The sequence below is a fragment of the Equus przewalskii genome, chromosome 20 (assembly GCF_037783145.1).
Source record: "Equus przewalskii isolate Varuska chromosome 20, EquPr2, whole genome shotgun sequence".
Classification (NCBI taxonomy): domain Eukaryota; kingdom Metazoa; phylum Chordata; class Mammalia; order Perissodactyla; family Equidae; genus Equus; species Equus przewalskii.
The window spans coordinates 26,651,527-26,666,601 of record NC_091850.1 but is presented as its reverse complement, the minus strand read 5'-3'; the positions used below and the strand labels follow the sequence as shown (position 1 = coordinate 26,666,601).

Here is a 15,075-nt window from a genome sequence, read left to right as displayed (position 1 = left end):
ACATACTGTGAAATCGCCACCCAGACGTTTTCCCACGACCCCACCCGCAGTGGAGAGGAGTCTGTCCCATGTGGTTGCTCATTTCCCTTTGGCATCTGGGCTCTCACACCTGCTGAGAGCTGGGTGGCTGGGCCCTTGATTGCTCAGCACTGATCAGATCAGCCCTGGGGCTTCTGCCTGTGGTGGGAGCTGTGTGAAACAGGCAGGAGGTGTGTGCTGGTGTGTGTGTCAGTGTGCATAGACTGGGTGTGCACAAGGGTATGTGATGAAACAGGCTCAGGAAAGCTTTCAGAATAAATGCTCCTGGGTGTTTCCAGTGACACTTGGATAACTTTGCATAGCCACCATCTGAGAATTAGAGTCCTTCAAATCCGCCCTTACCTCTTTGATCACAACCCTCTCCCTTCTCCCCTTCATCCCCACTTCAGTTCATTCTCTGGTTGAGTCTTCCATCAAACACTGTTTAGAATTCAGGAGCAGAATGAAGTCTAAGGAAGTCTTTATTCTCTTTTTTGCTGTGTGACTTTGTGCAAGTTACTGAATCTCTCTGGGCATCCATTGCTACATCTGTGACAGGCAAGGCTTGAACAAGAAGATTGCTCAACTCCTTCCCAGCTCTCACTATGTCAAAGCATAAATGTCCCTAGAGAAAAAGATGAAATTCCTTATCTTGGCATAAGCTCCTACAGCCTTGGGAGTTGGCTGTGGCTCTGCTTTTAGTTTCCATGAGTCTTTGAGACTATTTCCAAATCATGACTCTCTTCGTATCCCAACTTCCTTCCCTAGCTCCTTTAGTCAACCCTCAAGTGGTCATGAGTAACTTGACATCGCACTCCTTCACTCTGAGTTGGAAGGATTACCCCACCGAAACCCAGCGCAGTTTTATACGAGGGTACCATGTCTACCTGAAACCCAAGGAGGGGCAGTGCCACCCAGGATTCGAAAAGGCAGCTCTTTCAGGTGACATTTTTGTTTATTGATTTACTCTTTCCAGATCTCGTTATTTGAAAACATTGAAAAAGCTGCCATCTTTGACTGTGGCCGCACTGAGTTCTATTCTTGGATGCTTTTACTATCAGCGTTCTCAGGGTGGACAAGAGGGTGGGGGCCAGTATTTTAACTTACTAAAAAACAATGTGGCCGGTATTTTTAGAAGCACTTACAGTATCATCAACTCCTTAGGAAAACTTGCCACTTATGAAACTTTCTGACTAACCCCTTTTTCCTTTTTTCTTTGACTTTGTTAAGGTTATTGCGATGTATTTTTAAGTTTCTTGCAAGCTCTTGCTCTCTCTTGTAGATTTGCGTGCTCTCCCGGGATCACCAACATCTCTTGTTAATTAGTGGACATTTTGCTTTTCTTGCCATCTCCTGAAGATTTGACCCATGTCCTCAGTGTGATGAAACCATGATTTAATTTTTGGTTGGTTTAAAAATTTTGGCAGTGCCGAGTCAACAAGAGTGTTATACCCAACTCTCTCTCAAGATCTCTATCACACTCTTAATAATTTTTTCTTCCTGAAAAAAACGATTTTTTTTACAACCACAGATAATTCAGTGTGTTGCAAATACAAAATCGACAAGCCGGAACAAAAGACATTTGTTGTGGAAAACCTACAGCCGGAATCCATCTATGAGTTTTTCGTCACTCCGTTCACAAGCGTTGGCGAGGGCCCCCTGGATGCTTTCACAAAGGTCACGACCCCAGATGAACACTGTGAGTTTTTCCGAATCAAAACTCTTTCTTTGGGAATTCCTAGGAAACTAACAAATTGCACACATTGCCGTGGGCTTTGTCTAGATCAGGAATTTTTAAACCTTTCTTCTTTCTGTCTCTGTCTAACTGTCTGTCTGTCTCTCTAGATGAAACTCTGTTATGCAAAAAATGTTCCATGGAATCCCACTACGTAATACATTAAGAGTGGGGCTAATCTGACTGACCTCTGACCTGGGACCTTTCTCTGGTCTGCTCGGTGGCCCCTGAGGCACTTCTCTGGAACTCAGTTCCAGTATAGTCTGAAAATCACAGATAGCATATTTTAGTGCCGACTTTGGAAGAGCCACAAGGCTTCTGTCTAGAGAAGGGTGGTGGTGTTTTTCTCAGCAAGATTGCTCTCTGCAGCCCGCCTTCTGGCTGGTTTCCCTCAGTGATGAACCGATGGCCTCCTGACTTTGCCTTTTGGGGGCAATTATAGACGGGTGGAGGGGGACAAGAAGTGTTTGTTCACAAACCCAGTGTTTGCAAATGTGGGGAGGAAAGGGTGAGCTAAAGAGATCCATATTTCCAAAGTGCATTTGGCTTCAAAGATGGAGAAAGAAGAGAAAGGGAGAAGAATGGCAGGAACCGGTTGATGGTAAATATGATTCTCATGGTAAACCCTGAACAAACAGGAAGGTGGTGGAAGAAAATAGATACTGCTGGAGAGGGAAGGAGAAAAGTAGGTGCCAGACAGGGTGTCAAGAAGGTCCACATCGGAAGATTGGAGATACTCCTCCATGAAAAGCAGATAAGCTGAAAAGTGTCTGAAGTTACCGACTGCCCTCAGGGTGGGGTCCCTTCGCTGAAGGCGGAGCTGTGGGGATGGGATGGCCACATCAGGTAGAACTGCTGACCCTAGAGTGCCCTGACCAGTGATGAGGGCACAGAGTACTGTAGCGGCAGGCTGGGGCACTCACTGCTGTTCGCTACCAGACCAAAACATGGCCCCAGGTCTCCAAGCCAAAGGCCAGAACTCTCCGAGCCACATGAAGATTTCAGTCAACGGTTTCCATTATTTGAGCACTCTTGTCATTTTGGAGTTAATTTAAAATTTATTTCCAGGCTATTTTTATCCCTCTTTGGTATTTACTTGGCTGGTAGATGTGTGTCAACACACACACATACACACACATATAATACCTATGATTATCTCAAGTATATTTTCTAGGTTTCACTTATTTCTCCTTAGCCTTGGCTGTGACTCTATTGATTATATTATTAAAAAGGAGAATAAATTGCTGTGTAATTGCAGCAATGAGGATGACATTCTACGGTTCCGTAAATAGTATGGATCAGTCTCACTAAGGCAGTGCTGAGTGACGGAAGCCAGACCCGACTCCTGGCGTGCGATTCCATCTACAGAGTAGAGAAAGAGCCGCTGCCATTTATCTTGTTAAAAGACAAGATAGTGGTTACCTTGGGAAGGAGTAATGACTGGATGGGGACCTTTCCTGGGGCCTTTCTGGGGAGCTGGTAACGTTCTTTTTCTTGATCTGGGTACCGATGATGTGGGTATGTTCAATTTGTGAAAATTCTTCGAGCTGTACACTTAGGAGCACTTTTCTCTATGCATATATTACAGTCCAATAAAAAGGTTAGCAAAACCAGTTTGAAACCTACTATAGTTAGGTCCCCACACTTGTTCTCAAGTGCATTATAAATGCATAATTGAACGAATTTTAAAACCAATTGTAGTAGTCAAAAGGACTGATCTTGAGAGCAAGGTGTCATTCGGCGGTGTCAGGAGCAGAGTTTCTTTCCCACTGCCTGGCTTCCCAGTTAATTTTGGGCCACTTGTTGAGATCCTTGCTTGGGTACTCTCTTACCTTTCTGGCCTTTTCTCCAGAGCCCTGTACTGCCTCACAGCACTGGGTTGGGCATCTGCCCAGGCCTGCCCTCCCTTCAACAAAACTCCTCCATTACGCCCCACCCTTATCCCCAAATCAAACCCCATTCCTTCCAGCACAGCTGGTATTGGGTCTAGGGGGTGGGGAGAGCAGGGAGGCGAATGGATTGAACAGAAATATATATACATGTGAATGACTCCAAGCCCTTCCTGTGGAATTCACATTTGTAAAAGAGGGTCTGTACCAACCCAGCTGAATTATTAACTGGTGGACTTTCAAGCAGTGGGAACAAGAAGATGGGCATTTAAGAAAATGAAGCACTGGTTGACATATCTGAGAAATAAAAATGGAATAATTATCCCAGTTAAGACATATTCAGCTGATTTTATGAGACTAACTAGAGGGGTTCCTTAGTCAATTTTTGATGTGTAACCAAAAAAACTCAAAATCTCAGTACCATACAAAAGCAAATATTTCTTTTTATGCTCATGGGCTTGGCTCATCCAGGCTGGGCCGGGAGGGACTCTAGGCTTCGGTCAGGGTTAGGTTTGTTCCATGTGGCTTCACTCTGGAGCTCAGGCTGAAGGGGCAGTGGCTACGTGGGATGGAGGCTTCTCATGTGGGTTACAGGAGCACACGAGGGCAAGCCAAACTATGCAGGTTCACTTAAAGCAGCTGCTGACACTGCAACTACTAATATCCCATTGGTCAAACCAAGTCGTGTGGCTGGGCCCCAAGTCACGGAGCAGAGATGTGCACTCCACCTGCCAGGGAGATGTGGCAAGGGTGCGGAGTATAATTCTCACACAGGGAGGGAGTGAACAATTGGGAGTAATGATCCGATCTGCCAGAAGAAGTCATGAGTTTGAGTCACAAGTGTTGGGGACGAATGGTTCCCTGTGTTGGCTGGTTGGTTGTGTTTTCCCTCCCAGTCAGGCAGAACTCACATTGAATGTTCATAAATAGACTTTTGAGGAATAACGAACGTGTCAAATTACTCTCAACCTTAAATTTATTTTTATTCCTTTGAGGAGAGAAAAATACTCCTTAAAAATATCCTTCTTTTTCCTTCTCCAGCCCATTTACTGATACGTATCATACTGCCCACGGTGTTCTGCGTTGTGCTCATCATGATCGTGTGCTACTTGAACAGTCAGTGGTAAGTGTGCAGGGAAGACTTTATCCAAGAAAGGAGTCAGAGAGGGATCTAGAAAGAAGTTTAATAAGATAGAAATCACACTGAATATGAGAAAAAGTGCTGAAAAGGAAAAGGACAAAGGAGGCTCGGATGAGAATACGAAAAATTTTTAACAACTTTGCTTTTCTGGTCAATACATAAGGAAGACAAGAACCATTTTAAAAGATTGCAATACTTGTTCAATAACAATAGCTGATATTTATATTTCACTTACTCTGTGCTTGGCAGTGTTCTAATTACTTTACATATACCCACTCGTTGATCCTCACACACCACCATAACTACCGTCATCTCCATGGAACCAACGAGGAAATTAAAGCATAGAAGGGCAAGTAGCTTGCCCAGGTCACAGTTAATAAGGGATAGAGCAAGGATTAGAACCCAGGGATCTGGCTCCAGTCTTCTCCCTCTTAGCTATTCCACTGTAGTGAAAAATTCATCAGATTTTCACTGTTTTTCTAGGATGAAGGAGAAATGTTATCCTGACATTCCAGATCCTTACAAGAGCAGCGTCCTGTCATTAATAAAATCCAAGGTAAAAGTTGGGAAATTGTGTGTATACCATATCCCCGTTAAAGACTGATCGAGGGTTGGGGCTGTAATAACCATGCTTTCCTAGATTCTCCACAGGAAGGTACCACACAGCAAAAGCCACCTCTGCTCCCACTGCCATGAAATGGGTGGATGGAGCTTTGATTTCTTCTGTCAGGGGAAATCCTTTGGTTTTCAGAACCACCTTCAGGTGACTTTGTGACCAGGATGACATGAAAAAAAGTGAAGCTCTAAGTTCATACTTTATATACTCTGATAGACACACACACACACACACACACCCGTGTTATATTTGCCTATTTTTTGTTTCTGTTCCAGGAGAATCCTCACCTAACAATAATGAGTGTCAAGGACTGCATTCCAGATGCTATTGAAGTTATAAACAAGCCGGAAGGGAGTAAGATACAGTTCTCAGGCACTAGGAACTCACTCACAGAAACTGAAATTACTAAGCCTGCCTACCTTTACCTCCTCCCAGCAGAGAAGAACTACTCCGGCCCTGGACCCTGCATCTGTTTTGAGAACTTCACCTATAATCAGGCAGCTTCTAACTCTGGTTCTTGTGGCCATGTCCCAGTACCCCCTACAGCCCCAAGTCAGCGGGGACTATTGACTTCACTTGAAAATTTACTGAAGGCACTAGAAAAAAACTACATGAACTCCCAGGGAGAAATCCCAGCTGGAGAAACTACTTTGAATTATGTGTCCCAGTTGGCTTCACCCATGTCTGGAGACAAGGACAGTCTCCCAACAGATCCACCAGTGCCAGCACTCTGTTCAGAGTATAAAATGCAAATGGCCATACCCCTGGGTCTTGCCTCACCTCCCCTGAGTGAGAACAGCAGCGTCTCCTCGGTTACCCTCTTAGATCAAGGTGACCACCACCACTAATCAGTATACTCCTTTCATACCTTTATGCTACACAAACACTAGGAGAAGCATGGCCGACACCATTCTATTACCAGATACCTCGGTGTTTAATCCCAGTGAGCTATCACCATTGGTAGGTCTGATGTATATAAGACCACTACAACCTTCCTAGGTTTCCAAGGTCAGAAGCTATGAAACTTAACATTCCTCCTTGGAGCAAGCTTGCTGTAGAAATGGCAGGACTGTGGGAACAGGCTTACCTTGCTGCTGTATGTTCCAGGCTCACCCTTGTGACGGCAGATCTGGCACATGACATAGGGATGGACCCCACCCACTCAGTCCTGGACAGGGCGACTATGGTCCTAGAAGTTCAGTTTTTAGTGAGAAAGTATTTCCATAAAGTTTCACCCGCACATTTAATATCTTAAGAGTAAAAAAACTAGATTTAAGCCTTTAATAAAGGCCACAGATTTGTTACTACAGCATAAATGGTCAATGTTAATTTATTCTGGGTGTGTTTAATGAAAAAGTCACAGAAGTTTGAGACTAAAACAGATTTTAGACTTGGCTTGAAGGGATAAGAATTTGTGGTTGATTGATGCAGTAAAATTAACTCTTCTGGGGGCAGAATCTTTATCTAATAGGTAAGACGTGTATGCATCAATAATAGCCCATAATTGTCCTTCTCTCTAGCTTACCACAGTTAAAGAGTGGGATTGGCAAGGAACCTGACTTAGTGTCCAGATAATAGCACTCCTACTTAGTGAACGCCAATCCTTAGGCCACAATTTTTGATGACTACCTCAGAATAGAAAAAGGAAAATATGTCATTGAGTAATTCATGTTTTATGGTTCCTCTTTTTTTCAAGAACTCTAATATATAAATGACCTGTTTTCATTTAGCATCCTTTGAACTCTGTAATAGGTTGTCTGCGTCAAGATGACACCCTGTCTCATTTATGTTCCTATGATGCTAACTTAATAAATAAAATGAAACCTCATTGCTGGACATCGTTTAGCCATAACTGTAAAAAGCTATATGGAGTGGGAAATCCTGTATTGGCTTAGCAGCAGCTTTGTCTCCTTGAGCCAATAGATGCAAAGCACCTGGTGGCATCACAAGTTTTCACTACACAGTAGTTCCTTTCTCTTCCGTCTGCCTGTCAACCGTTAATGTTTATCACATTTCTAAACAAGCATCAATGGGGGTTCCTTGCTGTTTGCTGTACTGGAAATGACGCTGCCTGTGCCTCTCTCATACCTAATGTGCCATTCAACACCATAGAGAGAGTGAAGGACCCACATCTCAAAGTAAGGTAGCTGTCAACTGGCTTAAATATACCTACACAAGCCATGACTTTGGTTCAGGCTTTTCAACTTTTTCCTTACATGTAATTAAGCTTTTTGTTGGAAAAATTGGTTATATACTCCTAAGGTAGTACAAACAAGTATCTTGATGAGTCTAATAGCTTCAAGAAGACTTCGCGGTCAGTATTGTCATCATTTAGCCTCGTGTTCCTTTGTCACTTGCAATTATAAAAGTACACAGTAACGTCAATGACAGTGATGACTGATTTGTAAATAGTATCTTTTATATAGATTTTAAAAAATAATCCACAAAACCTTGAAGTCATTCTTGTTGCAACAAGCCTTCATTAAAATATTTCACCATTGCATTATTTTGTGTTTTTCTCTACCTCGATGAAATGAAAATCTAACAATTAGAATAGCTAATAAATCACCTCATGAGCTTACTAAAGACATCAATTCCTGGGTTGCATTCCAAACCTCCTCATCAGAATCCCTGTGGCATGAGACGTGGAATCTATATTTCATCAGCCCCCAGGCATTCAGATGCACACTCAGCTTTGAGAATCATTGGCCTAAGTCACATGAAGATGTCTTTCTGAAACATAACACACCAGTAGGAAATGCTGGGCTATAGAACTTTGTGTGTACAACACTATGAACTATAGTTTTGGCTATAAACATTCCTTTCTCGTGTTCATAACAAGCAAATAAATTAGGACTTAAAACCCTAATTTCCAATGCTCTATGTCATCGCAACAGCATTGCTTTAATAAGTATTATTCAGAAACTTTGAAATTTGTATTCAGGTGTCATTTCAACTATTAGGATTAAAACATACATGGAGAATTTCAAATATACACAAAAGTAGAATAGTTTAACAATCCTCTATGTACTGTCATCAGCCCCAAGAGCCATTAACCCATGGCCATTTAAGCACATCCATACCCTTATCCTCTCTCCCTTTGATACTGAGGCAAATAATACTATTTCATTCGTAAATATTTGTTCTCTAAATGGGCACTACTTTTTCTAACATAGCCATAATACGTTTAAAAAATTGCACCTAAAACCAAATTAGTAATAATTCCTTAGAAATATCAGGATATTCTGATGGTGAGCAGGACTGGCATTAATGACCTACAAATACCACATCAGCCTGGAGACTGGTCCTCAGCTGCACGAAGGGGACTGCAGGGGCTCTGACTGGGAGCAGGGACCTCATCACACAACAGAGACTGCCCCTGCTGAGAGCACTTGCTGACATCCTCTATCTATATATTTCTTTTTTGGAGGAAGAGTAGCCCTGAGCTAACATCTGCTGCCAATCCTCCTCTTTCTGCTGAGTAAGGCTGGCCCTGAGCTAACATCCGTGCTCACCTTCCCCTTTATATCGTCCACACCCGGGATCCGAACCAGTGAACCCTGGGCCGCTGAAGCAGAACGTGTGCACTTAACCGCTGCACCACCGAGCCGGCCCCTGCTGACATCCTAACACCCGACTTGGACCAAGTCTAGTGAAACTGAGACTCCACTAGAAAGTGTATTTACGAAGAAAATCAAGTTCAATTAGACAACATCTAGTGTTTCTTCTAAGAGCTTTGAGGAAAGAAACTGGCTTTCATCTCAAAGGTTTTACAAAACATATAAGACATTTTGCATAAAGTAGAACGGTTAAAACCCTTGAAGAGAGACAAAAGAAAAAGCCTTCAGAATTAGCAGTTAAAACGATATTTACAACACAATATATTCAATTTAAAGGACTAAACAAATGTAGCTGTCTTAGTCCTCTAAGATAAGCATTAAAGAAAAAGTGCATTTTAGTACATTTTGGTTTCTTTTGTGGAGATAATACAAAAGTAGTTGCCATGGTCTGAATGATTGTCTCCCCCAAAATTCATGTTGAAATCCTACCCCGACGATGAGGGGATTAGCAAGGGGCCCTTGGGGAGGTGATTAGGTCATGAGGCAGGAGCGCTCATGAATGGAATTAGTGCTCTTATGAGAGACTCCACAGAGCTCCCTACTTGCCTCCGCCATGTGAGGACACAACCAGAAGTCTGGGACCCGCCAGAGTCCTCACTTGACCATGCTGGCACTCTGTTTTCAGACTTCCACCCCACAGAACTGTGAGAACTAAATTTCTGTTGTTTATAAGCTACCCAATCTGTGGTATTTTGTTATAGCAGCCTGACTAAGGCAGTACTTTGAGTATTTTTATATACCAGAGAGTTTTTAAAAATGAAACAAACTTTTTGAAGTTCAGCTGTATTATCACATTTTTTCAAAGATCAGCTGTATAATGATTATTAAAGGTGCTTTTTTGGGGGCCAAATACGTTTTTGTTGAATGACATAAATATGTAGTGGAACGCAATGGGAAAATGATATAAAGAAATGTGCTTAAAGACCAAGCTATCCAACACAAATCTATTTCTGAAAGTGAGACATACATTTTACCACATTTAATCAACTACGTAACAGTGCCTAGCTTTGCCATTGAATTTTCTTCTCCAGGCTCGGTAATTTCCCTTGCGGTATTTTCTTTTGCCACTAGGTGGCTGCAGGTTAGCCTATCTGATCATGCTAGTTTCCGTGTGAGAAATCAAATACCTTGCACAGAAGTCACCATCATACCCTCATCACTTATAGTGTGTATTAATTTCTCAAAAAATTCAGACCTGTTCTGTCTAAAGACAGATCCAGTTTTCCAAACCCTTTATAATGATTTGAAACTAAAAATTAAAACTGTAAAGATATATGTTTGATTAGATTATGAAGAACGTTTACAAAAGCATAAATAGCTATTTTAAGACATTTGGAACAACCCACTAACGCGTTACTCAACTAGACTCTTACCTGTGGTACCTAAACGTCACTTTAACTGGGAGTGACATCTATCAGCCTCACTGGTACCTAACTCAAATCAACACTGATTGTTTTAAAATTTCAGACAGAACAACACAAGTTTAAGAATTTTAAGTACATTTTATTAACAATGTATCCCTTTGATAAGATTATACTTCAGGAGGCTTTTTAATGCCCTTGACATAAACTGTACACATTATACAAAAACAAGAAAACCACACACACACAAAAATCAGGGTGAGCAAAACCATTTGGGGACAAATCTTATTTAAATTATACACAACTCAATGAAATATTCTTACGGAAAATATATAAATACTTTTTCTTTCTATGTTACAGTTATACAATATAAATCAGATTTCAATGTCTGTTCAGTGACCTACAAACACCAGAACCTCCAAATCTGTAGCAGCGTATTACTAAATAAAAAAAGAAGAAAATAATGTGGTTATGGAGCATTAAGTCTGAGATTTTTTTTCACAATCCCTTACCACTTTTCAAAACTAATTTACACCATTTTTTTACAATGCAGCTTTAGGGTTTCTGACAGACCAGTAATGGAACATTTTTCAACTATTCTCTATGAAAACTTTTTATCTCCCCCCCTCTGCCCTAAGACTTTGCATTTTGTGCTAAATCAACCTATTTAGTGGCAAAATTACAAGGTATACCTTTTTTGGCATAAATTATATTTTTCAAATTAAATATTTTATAAAGAAAGTCAAACAAAATGTGCAATTTATGCATGCTGTGGCATAGCTATCCACCTACATTATAAAAATACTCCAAAGGGGGAAAAATCCACATTCTGTGTCAGTCATATAAACTTACTATGAATGAAAAATACCCTGGGAACCTGGAACTAAAAGAAAAAAGAATGCTCCTAGAAAGATTCTCACAGATTTCAATATTGTTTGATAAGCATTGCTATTCATTTCACTGGTATGCTTTTATAATGAAACTCTCACTGTAGTGATGCTTGTGAAATTAAGCTGGTAATAATGTATTTCCTAAATGAGGAGACAAGGGAGACCTTTCCCAACAAATATTCTAGATTTATTCCAACACCTCTTCTCATAAAACTCTCTCAATTAATTTAATCTATTCTTTTTTCCCATGTTTTAATGGATTGTGAATTTGAGACAAAACTGGAAGCATAGGACTAAAGGGGAAAAACCTTACTTCCAAAGGACCTTTCCCAAGGTAGTTTACAAAGCTCATCTCACACAAAATTAGCACCTCACTCTTACCATGCAAAAATAATCGCAGTTATAATTTGGATGATAATTTGATTGGTTTTTATTGCTTAATGATCTGTGCTTTAACGTGGGGGTAAAAGGCATCCTCTGAATGAAATGAAAACAATTTTTATATAAATAGCAGTAGACAAATCTGAGTAAGCATTGACACCTCACTGTTGAACACTTTGCCATTGTAATATGCCCTGAAAAACTCAACTTTATCTCAAGCTCTGGATAAAAGAGCTGAAAACTATTAAAGCCACCATTTCAAAAGGACTTGTACACAAGGTGTTAGAGTAACTAGTATAATAATGTATACCTCGACAAGAGCCTTTTTTAATGTCACTGTCTTACAGAATGTCCTTATGCTACCAATGTTTATTAGAAAAATTTTTATTAGGGAGAACAGACTCCCTCCCCCAGCAATCTACCTAAGCATAAACAGGAAATAAAAATATAAGAAATTTTAGATCATATTTAATTACAAATACTAATTTCTAAGTTCCTTATTTATCAGTATTTACTTAGTATATGAAGCTGAAATCTGTTCTTGAAAAAAAATTTCAATTAGAAATGACAATTCACTTTACAATTAGAAATTCACAGTTTACAACCAGTACAACTGCCCAAATTCCTCCAAATTATTCAATAATTACCAACAGTACAAATTTATATGGACTGAGATTAATTCTAAAATCTTGAAAAAACTACAGTATTGACATTATTCTGGTATTTTATAGTCTGGTAATATCTGTTATTTATAGATAATTTTCTCAATTATTTCTATTACCACTGACACCATTCCTAACCTTTTCAGCTATAATTTAAGATTTTTAAACACCTAAGTTAATCACTTGGCACTGCATGTGAGCATTTTTCATCATAAAAGTCTACTTTTATACTAATGAGTACTTAAAGAAAACGTATTAGACCTGTCAGTAAAATATGGATAAACCAAACAGCACTATACATTTAAGTTACAGACTTTCTTTTCTTAGATTACTGATAACCACAAAGCTCTGAGTGTCTCCCCAAACTAAGTGCTATAGGCAAATATTATGATGTATACATACATGTCTTTCAAAGAAATAGTCAACAACCTGTTTAGGCTAATAGTAACGAAGACTTCATTTCAGGAGGGGTGAGTGACGTGGGGTCTAGGCATGGGGATGGTTGTGTGTATGTGACAAAAAAGAACTACTGTTAACTTTTGAGGGATTAAACCACAGATTTTATAGTCTTTATTAACTGAGGTAGTGTTTACAATGAATGTCTAAAATATGTTAATCCCACTATGAATAAGATTACTACATTACCTCCTTTGGAGTTTTTAACCACTATTTGGTCTAGTATCTCTGACATTTGGTTCTCTGGAAGGCAGTTTAATTATCCAAGACCAAAGACCAAGGTGACAGGCAACGTTCTTAGAAGTACTGTTGACATTTAAATAAACACTGGGGTTCAGTGATAAATTAAAGGTAAAAAAAAAGTATTTGTTTTATCTTCAATTGGATTTTACGAGAGAAAAGCTGAAGAACCACTTTTTAACATAAGGAGCAGCTTACAGCCCTTATCTGTTTTGTTATAATGTAAGTTGCTACACAGTGCACATAAGAACAATTCACTGAAGTGCAGTCAAAGAGGTGTTATGAAGTGAGATGAAATGCTTCATCCCAATTGGAACTTTCAGTGCCAGTAAATTAAAAGAAACAAAACAAAACTATCTCTGTGAGTTATGTTTTCTAGTTCACAGGGTTCTTTACAGAGATCTCAAATAACAAGCCCATTATAAAAAGGATATGGGAAAATATTAATGTACTACGACTGTGTCAAAGCTGCTGTGTAACGGTAAGAATGGTATACACAAATGAATTAAAAAAGGGTCCTAATCAGTCCAGCTGGATTTTTTTTCTGTTTATATATAGACCTCAAAAAAGATAATCCTTTCATTTACAAGCATTCTAAATGATAATGGCTATGCTACTTTTATACACAAATTTGCATATGTTTAATTCCTGTAAAGATTTCCAAATATCTTTAGACATATACAAATTAAACACACAAATAAACAAAATCTTGCCCTCATCAACTTAACTTCACAAATGTGATAAAGGCAATTACTGTACTCATAAACTCACCTATCACTGCATTTAGTTTGTGCAAAACAAGAACACTGATATAAAAATTAAATTACTGCTGCTTTAAAATTTGGTACTTAAGGCTTTTCACTACAATTTTTAATTGTAATAAGGTTTATTAATGATTTCTTAAAAGGAAATATGGCTCTTCTTTTCCCATGGAATGTGTAAATTGTAGGCAAACTTATCATTTCCTCAAGAGATCCAAAGTGTTATTTAATGCTTTCTTTTGCTTTAGGTCTAAATTAATAGTGCTTGTTAAAGTTCCTGTTTAAATGGTGATATGGGAAGTTGATAAAAACGGAAGTCCACTGAAAATATATGCATTCTATAAATGAGAAATACTTTGAATTACAAAATGATCTTCTGATTTTAATCAGGAACTGTAGTGAAAAACCTTAATCAGTTCAAATAGCCTATAATAATACATTGCAACAAAACTTAATAGACAGAAAACAAATAAGAAACTTTATGCAAGTCTAGCAACATAAAAATAACTTATAAGTCCCGGGTTGTTGAGGCTCTTCTTTCGCTTTGAGGTTACAAACCTCTGAAGTAGTGTTAGAAACATTAAGAAAAATGTGGAAGGGCCGAAGTTCCCCCTCTGATACCAGCAGTTAAAGCACACCCTGTCGTGGTAACAGGATGTAGCCTCAGAGACACCGATTTCTGGTTTCCACGAATTAGTTAACAAACAAGGCATCTTTGTATTAACTCTAAAAAAAGAATTCAGAAATAACTGTGTGAAGAGTGCTTCAGCATATCCTATTATTGTTCCACTGTTATTATGCTCTTAAAACGAAAAAACAGAAAACTTATGTAGGTATTCAGTGCTTGGCTCTTGCATACAATGGTTAACTAAAACTCTTAAAACTGTGGTAATTAACAATGAACCCCCAAAAGGGCTCAACGGGGGATAGAGGAAGTTGTTTTGGTTAGGGTAAGTCTGCAGTTCCAACTGTTCATGTACCAGTAATTGCTGGAACAGTGTACAGAAGATGCTCCTGTCTTCGCTGCCCAGTCAGTCAGCATTTTCTGAGGCTTGTAGGAAATCCACAAATATGAATATATATAGTATACATCTATATACATCATAAATATGAGGTCAGGATTCAGCAGATGTATCAACTATAGGTTGCTTTGGTGGTATTGCCAACACAGCCTCTGCTTCTTCATGCATCTAGAAAAGAAGTGGTAAACTGTTAATGACCGTCTAGTGTATCAACAGATATAATCTCCCTTTTAACTTAATTCAAACAGAATTATTCTTAAAAGATAAATTTCCTAAGTAAAAA

The 15,075-nt window shown here is 39.4% G+C and overlaps 2 protein-coding genes across 25 annotated transcripts in view; one reads left to right on the top strand and one right to left on the bottom strand.

The window, feature by feature from the left end:
• Positions 1–7,902, top strand: part of OSMR (oncostatin M receptor) — a 60,871-nt gene extending 52,969 nt beyond the window's left edge. For all 13 annotated transcript variants that reach the window (XR_011530366.1, XR_011530365.1, XM_070586954.1 and 10 more), the window contains 5 exons: positions 787–960; positions 1,550–1,717; positions 4,684–4,765; positions 5,267–5,339; positions 5,675–7,902. Coding sequence is in view for 11 of the 13 variants with exons in the window: in XM_070586954.1 (XP_070443055.1) it covers positions 787–960; positions 1,550–1,717; positions 4,684–4,765; positions 5,267–5,339; positions 5,675–6,247 (1,070 nt within the window). In the remaining 2 variants the exon portion in view is untranslated. The remainder of the gene's footprint in view (positions 1–786; positions 961–1,549; positions 1,718–4,683; positions 4,766–5,266; positions 5,340–5,674) is intronic.
• Positions 7,903–10,501: 2,599 nt separating this feature from the next.
• Positions 10,502–15,075, bottom strand: part of RICTOR (RPTOR independent companion of MTOR complex 2) — a 112,090-nt gene continuing 107,516 nt past the window's right edge. For all 12 annotated transcript variants that reach the window (XM_070586937.1, XM_070586939.1, XM_070586938.1 and 9 more), the window contains one exon: positions 10,502–14,960. In XM_070586937.1, coding sequence (XP_070443038.1) covers positions 14,886–14,960 — 75 coding nt within the window. In that variant the 3' untranslated portion in view covers positions 10,502–14,885. The remainder of the gene's footprint in view (positions 14,961–15,075) is intronic.